Here is a 16,176-nt window from a genome sequence, read left to right on the forward strand (position 1 = left end):
TGTGGCCAAGGGTGGAGGACTGTGATATCATGTGACCTGTCAATTAAGCCATACCATGTGCTGCCATGTTGGAGGGGGGTTTGGGTTTAGTTTGTTGGCTCTGTGATTGTTTGTACTTGTCTCCCATTTTTTATTTTCCCCTTTTTGTGTAAATTGGTTTGGTCAAGCCACTATATATGTTCCCTGGTGTTTCATTCTGTTAGGTGAGGTTGTTAAGTTCATATTCTGTTTTGTTGTGTGCTGTTTCATATTCTGTTTTGGTTTCTATTGTTCAGTATTTTTTTTGGGTGTAATAAAATAACCCATTTTCTAACGAAACTTCTGCTTTCCTCATGGCTGGACCGTTTGGTCCGTGACATACAGAGAACGCAATACAAATGTGTACCTTTTTTATAGGCATATTGAAATAATTAGTGAGTGCTGCCCTCTATCGGTCAGTTAAAGTTTCACACGTGTCCTTTGTCACTGAAAGAACCCTGAAAAACCTGCTGAAAAAAAGTCTGGTTTAGAGGGGTTTTGGCCACCTCTTTAGGTGGTCAGGTTGGGAGACCACCTACTTCCATCTTAATTAAACCAGCTAAAACCATCCAATCAGCTTAGGCTGGTTTAAACTGTTTTTTTTTTTTCAACAGGGAAAGTTTTGCCAAACTGCAAAGAGTTTCCAGATATACAATAAACGTACGTTTAAATGGCACTATCTTGTATATACGATCTTCCAGGCTTCATCCAGCTGTGTCTTCAGAACAAACATTTGACCACTGTGAGTGATTTCACACACTGACGCTGGTGGGAGGATTCAACACAAACTGGGCACTCAACGGGGCTCTACAAGCGCACTCTCCACCGCACAATCCCGGGACACCTTCGCCTTCACCATGATTTTAGTTAAATTCGTGTGCGCGATCATAACTAGGTCGTTATTCATTTTGGTCTCTCTAATCGGCGTCTGGAGAGTAAAAACGGTGAAAAATAACAACATGTACTGGTTACTGACTATTCTTTACCTCCCTTTGGTCGTGGAGATGATCTTCACTTTAAAACGAAGGAAAGGGAAAGACTACAAATGGTGAGTGACAGCCTTTACAGTTCTACAGATTAATAAACGATTAACATTACTGACAGATTAATCTTGCTGTTGATTCGTTTCTGCTGGATGAATCACTCTTCGTGGTATAAGTAACTTGTATTCAATATTTAGCTTAATTTCTCTCTTTGTGTGTGGCGTTCATTTGACTTATTTAGCTGTTCTTAGGTTTCAGTTATATTTTAATTAAGTTTTCCTAAAAAGTTATAGACATTTCCTCTCTTCCTCCCTCACTCCCCCTCACAAACATCCTGTTAGACCTATTGTTACTGCAGACACAGTGACACAGTGTGTATAAAGAATACTAGTAGTCTACTGTAGTATAATCTTAAGGGTCTCCAGCAATGAGCTTTAGATTGGCACTAAAAGAAAACAACTACAACACCGTCTCAGTAATTGTTCAGTGTGTGTGTATTTGTGTGTTCTGTAAAATGATGTAAGCATCTTCTGTCTTCTCTTAGGTTTTCTCCAGCAATCCTGCTCTTCCTCATCAGCATTATTCCGTCCATATGGATTCTAGAGTTACATCATCAGGAGAACAAAGCCAGTGACCCGCAGGTATTATTCTGTATACCAATTCTTCCATTTTGGAGTCTTCTGCCCTCTTGTATTCATTGTCATGTTGTGCCAAACCCGTTTGACCTTGCACTCTTTGTGAAAAAGCTGTTTTCTATCAAAAAAAAAAAAAAAAATTACATTTTAAAATATATTAAAATAGGAAATAGTTATTTTATTTTGTAGTGATATTTCACAAAATTACTGTTCTTACTGTATTTTTGATCAAATAAATGCAACCTTGGTTGCAAGACTTCTTTTAAAAACTTTTGGCCTGCAGTGTGTATTGTATGTATTTGTCTTCTTATTTTATGTATTTATTTTTTCTGTGCATTGGAAGCCTCACCAAGACGAATTCATTGTGTGTGTAACAATACGTGGCAAAAAAATGTCTGATTCGTTTTTGGATGAGTACAGCCATTTTAATGTCCCTTTCCACTCATTAAATTCTTCTCTGTGCTTTTTTGTGTCTGGCAGTGTAGGAAACTGGACTCTTGGGACAATGTCAAGAGCATATTGCCTTCAAACAACACAATGGGTAACGAAACACTAAAGGTAATCTTGAAATGTAATTTGTATTTGTTTATATTTAAGGTTTTCATTTGTGGGTCAGTGCTTTGCTGTACAAAAGTGACTAATGCTCTGACTGTGATGCATCTGCTCTCTCTCTCTCTCTCTCTCTCTCTCTCTCTCTCTGTCTATCTATATCTATCTATCTATTGTGTATGCACAAATCACATGTTTGGGATTCAATTTGTGATGAAATCTATTTCCTGTGCTTCACAGCACAGACAGTTCTCCTCATTATGCAATGGTGTGATGTGTTCAGATACTGTTCATATTGTGTCTTCCAGCACTTGGAGCGCATGCTCACCTCGGTGTGTGCGAATGACTGGATCCTTGGTCTTCATCAGGTTCTGCTGATTCTTCTCATCATTGGAAAGTGGCTCCTCCCATTAGGAGGAGTGACGCGTGACGAGCTGTCTCAGCTTTTACTCATCTTTGTTGGCACGGCGGCAGACATTCTAGAATTTACCAGTGAAACACTCTCTGATGTCAAGTGGGTACTTCCTGTTCTCATGAAAGCTTGATTGAATGCTAGTTCATATGCTATTGTTGACACTACTGGACATATTAGATGGATCAAAAGTGATAGATTTTTAGAAGATTTTTATAATGTTACAAAAGATTTCTATTTCATATAAATATCTTTAAAATTTTGTCCCAGTTTTCACAGAAATATTAAGCAACACAAATTTTTTGATAATAATAAGAAATGTTTCTTGAGCAGCAATTGACACTGAAGACTGGAGTAATGGCTACAAAAAATTCGACTTCGCCATCACAGGAATAAATTACATCATAACATTTAGTAAAAAAAAAAAAGATTAAAGTAGTATTTCTGAAATACAGTGCAGTATTACTGGATTGGAGTTATGGTTACTGTCGGTCCATTCTCAGGTGCCTTTTTTGTCTATCAAAATCAGCAACTAGTAATTAGTAGTTTCATTTGAAATGTTGAACGCTGAACATTCAGTAAAACATATTCAATTCATTCAATTCAAGTTTATTTGTATAGCGCTTTTTACAATACAAATCATTACAAAGCAACTTTACAGAAAATTACGTTTCTACAACATTTAGTAGTAGCTTATAAGTGGTGACTGTCAGTTTGTGCGTGTATCTAATATTCCAAAATATGGAGTGCTACAAGGATCCGTCCTGGGTCCCCTTCTATTTTCAATATACATGTTGCCCCTTGGTAATCTTATTAGAAAATACTGGATTAGTTTCCATTAGTTTTCTCCATTTGCGTTCAAGACTACGAGTTTTTCTTGAGAGTATTACTGTTATACTATGGCACTGTACATTTTCTCTAACCTTTTTCAATTTGATGGGGGCAACAGCTTCTAATGTATTAGAGAAAATAGTGCCCATGTTGCCAGTCATTTCGTCAAGTTCATGTGTATTTTTGGGTACAAATAGCAGTTGAGATAGATCAGGCAGGTTATTTGCAAATCTGTCTTTGGTGGCCTGAACAATAGTTCTGCCCAGACGGTAACGCTGAAACATATAGTTAATATCAGTTATACGCAGCATGCACGACACAAGGAAATGGTTCCATGCGATATAACTAAATCTAGTGTATGATTAAAACGATGAGTGGGCCCGGTGACATTTTGCTTGACTCCAAAAGAGTTTATTAGGTCAGTAAACGCAAGTCCTAATGTATCATTTGTATTATCAACGTGAATATTAAAATCTCCCATGATTAGCGCCTTATCAACTGTAACTAGAAGGTCTGAGAGGAAATCTGCAAATTCTTTTAGGAATTCTGTATATGGCCCTGGTGGTCTATACAAAGTAGCCAAAGCAAGAGATACATTAGATTTCTTTTGCATGTGTGACAGTGTAACATTAAGCAGAAGTATTTCGAAAGAGTTAAACCTGTATCCTGTTTTCTGGGTAACATTGAAAATATCACTATATATTGTTGCAACACCTCCCCCACGACCAGTCTGACGGGGCTCATGCTTATAACAGTAGTTTGGTGGAGTAGACTCGTTTAGACCAATTTAATAATTTGGTTTTAGCCAGGTTTCAGTCAAGCAGAGTACACCAAAACTATTATCTGTGAACATTTCATTTACAATAACTACTTTGGGTGTGTCTAATATTTATGAGCCCAAACGTAAAAAATATTTTTTGTTCATTTACTTTCAAAATTTTCTGATTTAATCACGCTAAGATTTTTTCTAGATCCTACATTAAATGTATATTTTGACCTCACTATTCGGGGAACAGACACAGTCTTAATAGATTGTACAGCACAAGTACTTTTATCATTAAAGCGGGTGGAATAAAAGTCATCATAATAGTTATTTGAGAATTGTCTTACTAGTCACATGGAGTGAAGTGTCCTGGAGATGTTGTCAGAAAGCAGCTCTGCTCCGACTCTGCTGGGGTGCAGGCCATCAGCGCGAAACAGCCTAGGACGCTCCCAGAAAAGATTACAATTATTAACAAATAGCAGTTTCTGTTCTTTACACCATGACAACAACCATTCGTTTAAAGCAACAAGCCAACTAAACCTTTCGTGTCCTCGTCGATACGTGGGCAGTGGTCCTGACACGACGATCGTCGCCGCGGGCGTTGTGCTGCGAACCGTCTCGATCAGGCTCCTGAAGTCCCTCTTCAGCGTCTCCGTCTGCTGCAGCGTGGTTTCATTAACCCCGGTGTGAAGCACGACCGCTCTGGGGCTCTCGTCGGCCTTCAGGATTGCAGGTATCTGCACAGAAACGAGCACAATGGGTGTGCACTTTACCTTCTGCTAACGTAGCATGGACGTGTCGGACGATGGAGTCCTCCGATGATCATAGCTTCGCTTCCCGTCTCGCGGAGGGGAGCAAATCGGTTCCGGGTGGAGATCTCGAATACCGGAGGGGGAGAAGTCATCACCAGGGCCTGTCTTGTGTCCTCTGCTGTGGATGTACCCAGGGTCCGTGGTGTCCAGGCACCAGAGTGAAGGACACCTGGGAAGATCGCGTCCTGGGTGCACCAGGCCTGTGCAGAGAAACACACGGAGTAGACGTGGTGGGACTGTTAGCAGCACGCTGTATACTTAGAAAATCAAAGAGAAACGATGGTGTATAAAATATATTTTTCAAGAATATCAAAATAATATATCTTTAAAAAGAAATATAGTGACGGAGCTCAATCACAGTGCAAACGACAACAACAAACAGGAAGTGGAATGGAACATATGTCTCATACATCACTCACAATAAATTTCACATAATAATAAATACTTAAAACCAGTGGCATTTCTCTTTTAACTTGTGTTTTGTGCAATTAAATGTCAACCATGTTACATTCAAAATGTGTGGTTAATGTTACTTGCATTTACTAGGAAATATCATCACACCACACCACATTTTAATGAGGGACAAAGAGAAATTTTGCATTATCTCAGAAAATCCCTTAAGCATTTTAGAAAAAAATAAAGGACAAAGCAAATGATATATTTAAAAAGGCAGACTTTTTTTTATTTTAATTTAATCCACTAAAATGTAATAGTCACATGCAAATATGAAAAAAAAAATTGTCTGTCTTTTTTTTTTTTTTTGCATTACACAATTAATACAGTTTAATCAATCATATATGTGATCCTGGACCACAAACCACACATAATGGTTTGAAATAAATCTTGAAATTGATATTTATACATTAAAATAAAACAATAAATAATAAATTAATAAATAAGCTTTCCATTGATGTATGGTTTGTTAGGATCGGACAATATTTGGCAAAGATACAACTATTTAAAAATTTGGAATCTGAGGGTGCAAAAAAAGTTCTTAGCAATGCATTACTAATCAAAAATTACGTTTTAATATATTCACGAAATTTACAAAATATCTTCATGAAACATGATCTTTACTTAATACCCTAATGATTATGTCATAAAAGAAAAATCGATCCTTTTGACCCATACAATGTTTTTTTGGCTATTGCTAAAAATATACCCCAGCGACTTTAGACTGGTTTTGTGGTCCAGGGTCACATATTGTAACTACATTCAGTATCTCTGTTTTTTCCTGCCAGTGATATCAGTAATCACGCAAACACAAATGGCCCCTTTCCTGAGAATGGCCATCAGATATTCAGAGTTGATTGTTTGTGTCTGCTCCGTAATGCCAGCCATAATACCCAGTTGATTTTCAAATTCATAAAGACTCACATTTTAATGTTAAAGCATTATTTGATGCAAACCTGCATAACACATTCCTCACTGTGTTATAGGGAGAACAGCCATCAGCTGGTGTATATAATCTTGGCAGTGTGGACATGGAGTATGTTGCAGTTTCCTCTTCACCTGGCAGGTTTGTGATCACCAGTTTGCATTTTTTTTAACATCTCACCATCAAATGTCACAGATGTTGCTTTGAAAAGCAGCAACATGACTTATAAAATAGTTCAGGATCCCTCAAGGGACTGAAGGAGGACCCTGCTGTTCTGTTAAATTTCAGTCTGATGCTCACATATCGAAAATGTTTCATCCTGCTCCATCAAAAGTATTTTTCTTACCCTTGGAGCTCACATAGACTAGCGGTTTGGGATGCTAACTCCGTGTAGTGTAACATCGCTTCAGTCACTTGAAGAACAACAGCATGTGTTTTTGTTGCGTTATGCTCTATGCATGTTTCCCTTTGAGGAATGAGCGCTTTGGCAGCTGCATGTATTTAAACATTACCAAACCCCATAGGAAGAGCAGAGGGGTGGAATTATTTGGATCTTTTCAACCATTTGCCTTAAGTTCAACTGACTTCACTTCTGCAAATTTACCCTGCTCAGTGCTCACTGGTTTGTAAACTATGGAAGCTTGTTTTATGTTTTGCTTTTGTTTTCCATAAATACTCAGTATGTTAAAATAATATTCTTTTCCTAACACACAATGCATTAAAATCATCCATTCAAAGAACAAATAAATTGGCATAAACATTTAGAGTCGCTGATTTCCTGTACTTTCTGTAGCAAAGTGATCTGCGGTCCGAAAAACAGTCATAGTGGCCCTCTGCCAAAAAAACCCTTCAACTTCAATTAAAAACAAACATTTTTACAAATTAACCTCTTATTGAAACAATTCAAACATGATCCAAAGCATAACATAATTTCCTGCAAGAACGAAGAAAAGAAAAGTTGTCTAAACTTGACTAGTATAACATGCAAATTGGTTTTGTTTGGATTGGAGTAATAATAATGTTTATATCTATGTGTCTGTGTTGCAGTTGTGACATCCCGGCCACAGAACTCAGATGAGCCTGATGGTGGAAACGGCTGTTGTAACATTGTCTTTTTAAGACACAGTACAGACATTTGGAACATCGTGGAGAGTTTGTTTATCCAGGATGGGCCCTTTCTTGTGGTACGTCTCATTGTGATGATATACTTTGATGTGTTCCATCAGATGTTGGTCTTCTTTGCTATTAAGAACTTTCTAGTGGTCATCCTCAACCTCTACAGACTGATAGTTATCTGTCAAGTCTTTAAACCACCACCACAATCACCACCACCACCATCATCATCATCTACCTCTCCCCCAGTATGAAGGAAGGAAAAAAAAGAAATGTAATGTAATGTCTTTAATAGAAATACGTTTTATTGTATGCCCAACTGTGCCAGATGGTTTGCTTGAAATCGAGGTATGGAGACTCCCAGGGGGCAGCAGGGGAGTGCTAGTATTAATAAGATACTGTTAAAATATTTATTGATATTTTAATTATTTTCTGTTTTTATATTTACCATCATTTTGGTTATTTTATAATTTTTATTAGTTATTGCTTATATAATTAGTTAATTATCCATTTATGTATGTGTGTGTGTGTGTGTGTGTGTATATATATATGTAGTTAGTTATTCAATTTTAATGTAGTTTTAAATGAGAAATGTTGCAACGACAACTAGCTGAAGTAAAATAAATTCTGTGGGGTCAGTGGAAAAGTTTATAAATAAAATAACTGATTAAAAAATAATTTAAATAAATAAATAACACATCTAACAGTATACAGTGCTATTTTATAACATAATTAAAAAAAAAAATCTTTATTTTCCAAATAAACTTTTACATATATTTATAATATTAATTATATGTTAAAAACGTATACATTTTAGGATGGGGGCCCTCACATCAGGACGATCATATTTGTGGGTCTGTGGCATCTAAAAAATTGAAAACCCCTGTCGTATACTGCTTAAAAACACATTCATGGGTGACAGCAGTTTTAGAAATGTATTTTGAATATGTTATACACAACCAAACTAGGACCAATAGTAGATTTATTAAACTTTTTTTTATGGTTGACAATGTTTGTATACCAGACACTGTGGTGAAGCAAGATTTTCAGACTCACAAGCTGTAAGAGAACTTCTTATGATATGTAAGAGGCAGATGCACATTTATCTAGTGTGCACGTGTTTAAAAGGGGTCTGCTCGTGCATGATTACTCGCAGTGTGCGTTCAGATATGACTCTGATAATCTCTGACCTGAGAACAGTCTGAGGCAATTGGCCTGTAAGATGAGAGAATCTGTAGTTGCTCTACAGCAGTTCCTAGTATATCTTTCAAAGGAGCATGTGTTTTAACTAGATATTAACACAGCTGAAACCCTGTGAACCTATTCAAATAAATATTTTTTGTCTAGTTTCTTCCTATCTGGATTCTCCATGTTTTTATATGTGGGATGATCTGTGCTGGTTATCTGATTTTTGGATTTCATTGCTAAATACTGTATAACCACATCCTCTCATTTTCTTTCATACTTTACATTCACATTAGTATCTCTCAGTTTCCTGCACGTCTTCAAAGTATAAACACTGGGTTGGTTGTTTGTCTCTGTCCCCATCCTTTTCTGAAACATACACACATTCCTAAAGCAGGAAAACACGCATTATTTCATTAAACATTTAAGCAGAAACATTTTTCTATTTTTAGCCAGAGGAAACAGGAAAAGCTCCACAAGAATGAAACCGGATACCAACAAAAAAGTTAGATTTGAATGGACAACAGGGGCATTTTGAAGTAATACATTTGGTAATTTCAGTGCATAATAAGACATAATATTCGTGACAGCACCCTTTGTGAAGTCATTATATTGCAGAGCTCTTAGAAAAGTCAAAAATACTAGTAAGACTGACTTAAATGAAAGTTTCACAGAGTATTACTGATATTAAGATGTGATAAGCTTTATTACCTAACATGGTAGTCATGTACTGAAGAATAAAGTAATTAGTTAAAATAGTGTATAAGAATTTTTATTCACAACATTCTTGTGTCCAATGCTATTCAGAAATGGGATAGGTTATGTACACACAGTCATTTAGAGCTTGCTGTGCAATCACATTTGGAGAGGTATCTTTGGAGTGAGTGTAAAGAAAGCTTATTCATTCACTGTTTAAACAAAGAAACGATTTCAGAAAAAATATCATTAATATGATATGAAACATGATGTGATCTGTAGTGAAATAGTATTTAACTGTTTACAGAGTAGACATGGAAAAGAACATGAAATCATAAGGCAATAGAACCAAATGACTTGGATGACATTTCCTTTATATTTTCTGGCAAACACTATGGTAAACACAGAAAGCAAGAGAAAAGTATGCTTTCATGCTGAAAAAGAAAAAATTGATTTTGCATCATTTTCCTCATTGTATGCTCACTAATTGATCCTCTGAAGTGAATGGGTGCCATCAGAAACAAGTCCATCAATTGACATCTTATAAACAGCATGTTTGTGATAAGAAAATACATCACGAAGGCATTTTAACTTTAAAATTATGCTTCTGGCTAAAATGAGTCCTCTATCCATGTAATTGCTTTCTCAAGTTAAAAAGTCATTTTGTCTGAATTAGGAGAGAAATAGGCTCAGATCAAGCACTGTATATAAGCAGAAAAAGTTCTAAAACTTCAAAATCTAATATGTCATTGGATTTTGATGTGAAAGTAGAATGGGGGGTGGAATTATTTACCTGAAGAGGTGTTATTATGGATTATGGACTAGTAATTTGACCAGAAATTAGTTTCGAGTTAAAATTCTTTAACAATAGATTTGCTTCTTACAAACATACAGCTTATCACTTCACAGAATGTTAACTGATGGACTGTTGTGTCGATTACTTATGATTTTTTCCTCATTCTGGTGGCACCCATTCCCTGCAGAGGATCCATTGGCGAGCAAGTGAAGTATAAAATCACACAATGTATTAATGTACATGAAAACAGAAGACATCAGTCCATGATGGGATCCTACAAAGTGCTCTTTATTATAAACAGTTATTTTTGTTATATGCCACTTAAGGTCCACAAAAAAATATAAGTTTTATTTACAAACGAGTGTTTTATCTAACACAAAATAGAACATTAAAAAGACATACAAAACAGACAACACAAAAGTAGAAAAACCACCCAATTAACAACAACAAAATTATTGCGTATTGAAAGGCTTACATTGCTTTAGATCAAAAGTCTATATCTTGAGGTTACTGGCTGGAAGAGTGCTTTTGTCTAAATCATCAAAATATGGATGTGTCATTGCTTGCCGTGCTGAGATCCGCTTTGGAGGGTCATAAATCAGCATTTTCTAAACAAAAGAGACAATAAAAATGAATATGTGAAGTGAGAAATGGAGACAAATCCAAACAGATAAGTAGGACATCAGCATGTTAGGACGCCCTTTTACCGTGAGCAGGTCAATGCCGTTCTTGTCCAGGTTTTTCACAGTGCTGGCCAGATTCCCAGATTTCCACTTTGGGAAGCTATTCTTATAATCCGGGAGTGACTCAACATCTGGCCAGACCTCATTGTTAGGGGTTCCTAGAGTCCTAAATATAAACCAACCACAGAAAATCATTTGTATGCACGTAGCTGTTTGTAGCATCTTTCATAATACTGTAGCAGAACACTTTATCTTGGGATGGCAGATGTTAATATTCTTTCTAACTGATGCTGAATATGTTTTTAATACTAAAAAAGGATCCATTATATAGTTTAAAAGTGAGAATAATGTGTATAATGTTACAAAATATTTCTATTTCAAACCAGCATATCACCAAATCAGCAAATTATAATTATTTTTGAAGGATCATTCTGAAGGTTTTGCCATCAAAGAAATAAATGACATTAAGATATATTGACATAGAAAACAGTTAGTTGAACGTTAAAATCGTACCAGCCGCAAAATTAAAACATTCAAACAAGATCAAAGTTGTTTCAGAAGTCTATATACCTGAAGATCCTGAAGAGCTGGTCTATTTCTGAGTCTCCATGGAAGAGCGGTTTCTTGGTAGCAAGTTCAGCAAAGATGGTACCAATACTCCAGACGTCTACGGGTGTGGAATAACGTGAGGCTCCCAGCAAGACTTCTGGAGCTCTGTACCACAGAGTGACCACCTTTGAATCACACAGTGAGAATAAGCACCTCAGCCGGATTGATAACTGAACGCTTTGAGGAAGGAGAAATTGCTGTCATGTACCTCATGTGTGTACACTCTGACCGGGACTCCAAAGGCACGTGCCAGCCCAAAGTCTGCAAGCTTAATCACACCTTTATTATCAATCAGCAGGTTCTGGGGCTTGAGGTCACGATGCAGAACCCTGCGACAGTGGCAGAACAGAATCCCCTCAAGGATCTGATACAGGTAACTCTACAGAGAGGACGCACACAGACACAGTTATCTCCAGGGACAGACTCTATATTTGGGACCTACTGTACAATCCAGACACAAATCAAAATGGTAATATTGTGAAATATTAATAAGTTTCGGTCTTCAGCGTAACATGATGCTTTAGAAATATTTATAATATGTGATTTGGTGCCCAAGAAACATTTCTTATTTTTATCAATGTGGAAACTGTGAGGCAATTCTTCTTTGATGAATATAAAATTCATAATAAAATATATTTGAAACAAAACCTAACATAATAAAATTTCAAACATACATAATCATTTTTTATCAATTTATCGCATCTTTGCTGAACAAAAGTATTAGTTTTATAAAAAAAAAAAAAAAAAACCTTTCAAACAATACTGTATTATGAAAGCAGACATCACTACAAAGGTTTCAAAGATCTACGGTAGGGAAAAAAATTAATTTAAGATTTAAAGCTGCAGTAGGTAACTTTTGTAAAAATACATTTTTTAAATATTTGTTAAACCTGTCATTATGTCCTGACAGTAGAATATGAGAAATAATCTGTGAAAAAAAAAAAAAAAAAAAAATCAAGCTCCTCTAGCTCCTCCCAGTGGTCCTATTGCCATTTGCAGAAATCCATCGATCCCGGTAAGAAATCAACCAATCAGAGCTGTGGTCCGTAACTTTGTTTGTGTTCAAAATGTAGAAAAATGTATATAACAAGCGAGTACACCATGAATCCATTTTCCAAACCGTGTTTTTAGCTTGTCCTGAATCACTAGGGTGCACCTATAATAAGTGTTTATATTCGGACTATTTCAGATTGCTTCGGGGGTACCGCGGCGGAGTAACCCAGTACCTTTGTGATTCTTTATAGACATAAACAGAGAGAAGTAGTTCCAGCTACAATGTTCTTCCACAAGACGCAAGCAGTTCTGTTTATTAACCGCTAGAGCGTCAAAAGTTACCTACCGCAGCTTTAAATAAAGACTTCTTTAAATAATAATAATAATAAACAATGTGACGTAAATAAAGGAAAATATGTTAAAATTTTGCACCATTTATTTATCAAATAAACTAAGCTGAAGTTTGTTTTAACATTGTACATTATTTAATGCACCTTGACCAGCATGGGCTCCATGAACTGGCCTGATGGGATGGAGTCCAAATACTTCTTCAGATCCATGGACAGAAACTCAAACACCAGGTATAACTTTGACTCCTGCATCAATACATCCAGCAGACTGTAAAAGGGGAACAGAGGGAAAAAAAATACTTTGAGTCCATACATAAAGCAGTATTGAAACTGGAAACCATCATTTTCGAAAGCAGCTTTTTGTTACATTAACATTTTAAAATATAGTAAAATAGAAAAGTTGAGAAACAATTTTAAAGTCTCACAATACTATTGTTTTTCCTACATTTTAACAAATAAATGTAGCAACTGGTGTGCATATGATACGTTTTTTTAAAAGCATTACCAAAAAAAAAGGAGAAACAATACAGAAGGTTTTGTCCAGTAGTGTATGTAAAGCAGTCATTTTGTTGATTAGGACACTAAGAATTAAGTTGAACTCATCATGAATGAAAAAATGAAACTCATGATGAAATTTCACTATATATTCTTCAAACATCTTTTGTAATAAAGAATTCTAAGTAGTACAACTTAGGGGATTTGGTTCTGTTTTAAGTAGATAATCATAAAGATGTCATGAAAACTCTCAGTCTCTTACCGTACAACGTTGGGGTGCTGGAGCTCCTTGAGGAGGGAGATCTCTCTGACAGCGGTGCTGGGGACCCCCTCCTCCTCACTCTCCAGGCGGATCTTCTTCATAGCAACCACCTGTCCGGTGGTTTTATTCCGTCCCTTATAAACCACACCATATGTACCTAAGGAGCAGACACATACACACTGATTTCCAGCAGACACGTACAGAAAAAAACTAATCTAACAGGGACTCTCATATTCTGCCTTGAAACAAACTCTACAAGGGACACATTGAGAGAGAGAGAGGCCAAGTGACAACACTAGTCAGCTGACTCTACACAAAGAAAGATTCAACTTACCTTCACCAATTTTCTCTATCTTCAGATAGTCATCCATTTTCTCAAAACTTTGAAGAAAAACAAAAGATTGAAAAAATGATCACATTGACCACACTGAATGATGCTGCAAAAAAAGGGAAGTTCCATCAACAATCTAGATGTGTCAAACAAATTTATTTTCATACTTGTTCAGATTTATGTTTTCAACGTACTAATATAAGTTGTGCGATTTAAATCACGAGGCATAAAAGGCTGACCCTCTCTGACCTTTACAGCTGTTAGTCTTGACATGGAAAACATTTAAAACACAATAAAATTTCTGATGATTTACAATTATGTGCTTATAAAAACATCTTCACATTTTTATATCCATGTTTTACAAATCAACCAGTGTGACCACTTTAAATCAAGATGCGACAGAAACGTGTTAAAACCAAGGAAAATCGATAAATACATCGACCTGCTTTTATTTAGGACCTATATTTGCAAATCAGGGCTAATCAAACGAATATTATTAAATTAAGATTACAGTATGAATTGCATGTTGAAGTTAAATGACTCAGGAACGTTTGCCATAGAAGGGCCTGAGCAAATTTAAAACGTATAACGTTAGCGATCAGAATCAAAATTGATAACAACGAATCATTTTCATATATTAAAACTCACCTTCTCTAGAACTATAACGAATCTGGATGAATAACCAAACGCTGCTGTTTTCCGTCGATATCTTGACGAAGCTCTTTGAGAACAGAAAGAGCGTGCGGATGTTGTGTACCTCGATGAACTGCGAGTTCCTTGATTCAAACTATATGTATTTTGTATACGTAATTCAAAAGCAGCCAATCGGAGTTCTCGGTGGTCTTCAAACTAGCCAATCAGATAGTAGGGCGGTTAGGAGCGGGAGCATGGCCTGCGTCACTGCGCGTGCGCAGTTTGTTCATTAATACTGCGTGCAGGTAGGGAACAACAGACATTTCCCCGCAGTTTTTCCACTATATTTATGACTACAGAATCACTGGTAGTGCGTTCAGAGCTAATGTTCTCGTTTCACTTTATAGGTTGTCGTAAAAGACATTTAATGATGTTCAGTGCTACAGTCTTTTTAAGTGTTTAAATTCCACAAACTTTCCAATATATGACAAATACAGCAAGTGTTATTGCGTTGTATGTAGCAAACATATGTTTGGTTTGTGTGTGGTGTGTCATATGAAATGCCAAACTAGACAAAATTATAAATAAATATATACATAAATAAATATACAAAGGAATGTAAAAAAGTGAAAATAAATCTATAAATATATATACAGAGAAAATTAATATATATATATATATATATATATATATATATATATATATATATATATATATATTTCTCATTATTTAAATTTTTCCACGTTTATTTATTTATACATGTATTTATTTCCACTTTTATTTATTTATACATTCATGTATTTATTTACATATATTTATTTTCACATTTATTTTTCCGTAAGGTAATGAGGACCTCAGGATGGAATGGCAATCGATCCAGAGTAGGCAAGGGGTATGCTTTGAGGCCATGGTGACAATAGGAAGCGTTTGTCTGAACTCGAGAGAATGCAAATATCTTTGGGAGAGAACACAAAAGATTTTAAAATAATTTTTTCTCCCACCCCTTAATTTCCCCACCAACATGTCCAAACATGGCTCCGTAGTAGCCTATACATACAATCCCAATCCCAATTCTATTTTATTTTATACCCTTTCCCCTTACTGCAGAGCTTACTGACACACTCACACATATCGGAGATCATGCAGCTCACACATCCAGGTGCAAAAAATAACTTGTCAAATCTGCTCCACGAATGGTTATAACAGTTTAAATACTGATTCATTACATTATATTTTCCACCAATGAGAGGATAAAATCTTATCAAAAATGTAAATCTCTCTTTTGATTTGGCAATATTTGAGAAATGGGTTTAGCGATTTCTAATTATTGGGGGGACTTCCTCCTCAGTGTCTGTGCTGGTTATTGCCCTGAAAATATGTTGTGGTACTATCGGGCAGTCTGTAATGATATGATGCAAGCAAACTTTGGCGATTTTTGACAAACATTTCTCTGAATATTATGGCTGTAAACATGAACTCACATTTGAATGTAACCAAACAAATCATTACTTTTCATTAAAATCTTTATTAATGCCAAAATGCTTACATTTATGAGTCTTATTTCACTCGGACAGCCATGTTGCAGCTATAGCCAGTTCATGCAGAGATAATTCATACCCCTTTGTATGAAGTGTGATCCTAAAAAATCT

At 35.9% G+C, this 16,176-nt stretch overlaps 2 protein-coding genes across 2 annotated transcripts; one reads left to right on the forward strand and one right to left on the reverse strand.

Moving 5' to 3' along the window:
• Positions 1–524: 524 nt before the first annotated feature.
• On the forward strand, positions 525–8,851 carry LOC128031666 (transmembrane protein 26). The gene is made up of 6 exons (XM_052619997.1): positions 525–1,066; positions 1,546–1,642; positions 2,117–2,194; positions 2,494–2,699; positions 6,443–6,522; positions 7,429–8,851. The coding sequence occupies exons 1-6, from the start codon at positions 876–878 to the stop codon at positions 7,746–7,748; spliced, it is 972 nt and encodes a 323-aa protein (XP_052475957.1). The 5' UTR covers positions 525–875; the 3' UTR covers positions 7,749–8,851.
• Positions 8,852–10,438: 1,587 nt separating this feature from the next.
• Positions 10,439–14,705, reverse strand: LOC128031669 (cyclin-dependent kinase 1-like). Its single transcript, XM_052620003.1, has 8 exons — positions 14,543–14,705; positions 13,898–13,944; positions 13,564–13,720; positions 12,951–13,074; positions 11,672–11,842; positions 11,425–11,588; positions 10,879–11,020; positions 10,439–10,779 (listed from the first exon to the last, which is right to left on the reverse strand). The coding sequence occupies exons 2-8, from the start codon at positions 13,932–13,934 to the stop codon at positions 10,666–10,668; spliced, it is 909 nt and encodes a 302-aa protein (XP_052475963.1). The 5' UTR covers positions 13,935–13,944; positions 14,543–14,705; the 3' UTR covers positions 10,439–10,665.
• Positions 14,706–16,176: the final 1,471 nt, after the last annotated feature.

This window comes from Carassius gibelio, chromosome A17 (assembly GCF_023724105.1).
Source record: "Carassius gibelio isolate Cgi1373 ecotype wild population from Czech Republic chromosome A17, carGib1.2-hapl.c, whole genome shotgun sequence".
In the NCBI taxonomy this organism is placed as follows: Eukaryota; Metazoa; Chordata; class Actinopteri; order Cypriniformes; family Cyprinidae; genus Carassius; species Carassius gibelio.

What these genes read in the sequence shown, in the direction of transcription:
- LOC128031666 (XM_052619997.1), top strand. Translation starts at nt 876, where the DNA reads ATGATTTTAGTTAAATTCGTGTGCGCGATCATAACTAGGTCGTTATTC. An exon ending in TGGGTAACGAAACACTAAAG is followed by an intron (nt 2,195 to 2,493) that starts GTAATCTTGAAA and finishes TGTGTCTTCCAG; the next exon opens with CACTTGGAGCGCATGCTCAC. An exon ending in GTTTCCTCTTCACCTGGCAG is followed by an intron (nt 6,523 to 7,428) that starts GTTTGTGATCAC and finishes TCTGTGTTGCAG; the next exon opens with TTGTGACATCCCGGCCACAG.
- LOC128031669 (XM_052620003.1), bottom strand. Translation starts at nt 13,934, where the DNA reads ATGGATGACTATCTGAAGATAGAGAAAATTGGTGAAG. An exon ending in GATAGAGAAAATTGGTGAAG is followed by an intron (nt 13,721 to 13,897) that starts GTAAGTTGAATC and finishes TCTGCTCCTTAG; the next exon opens with GTACATATGGTGTGGTTTAT. An exon ending in TGGAGCCCATGCTGGTCAAG is followed by an intron (nt 11,843 to 12,950) that starts GTGCATTAAATA and finishes TCCTCTCTGTAG; the next exon opens with AGTTACCTGTATCAGATCCT.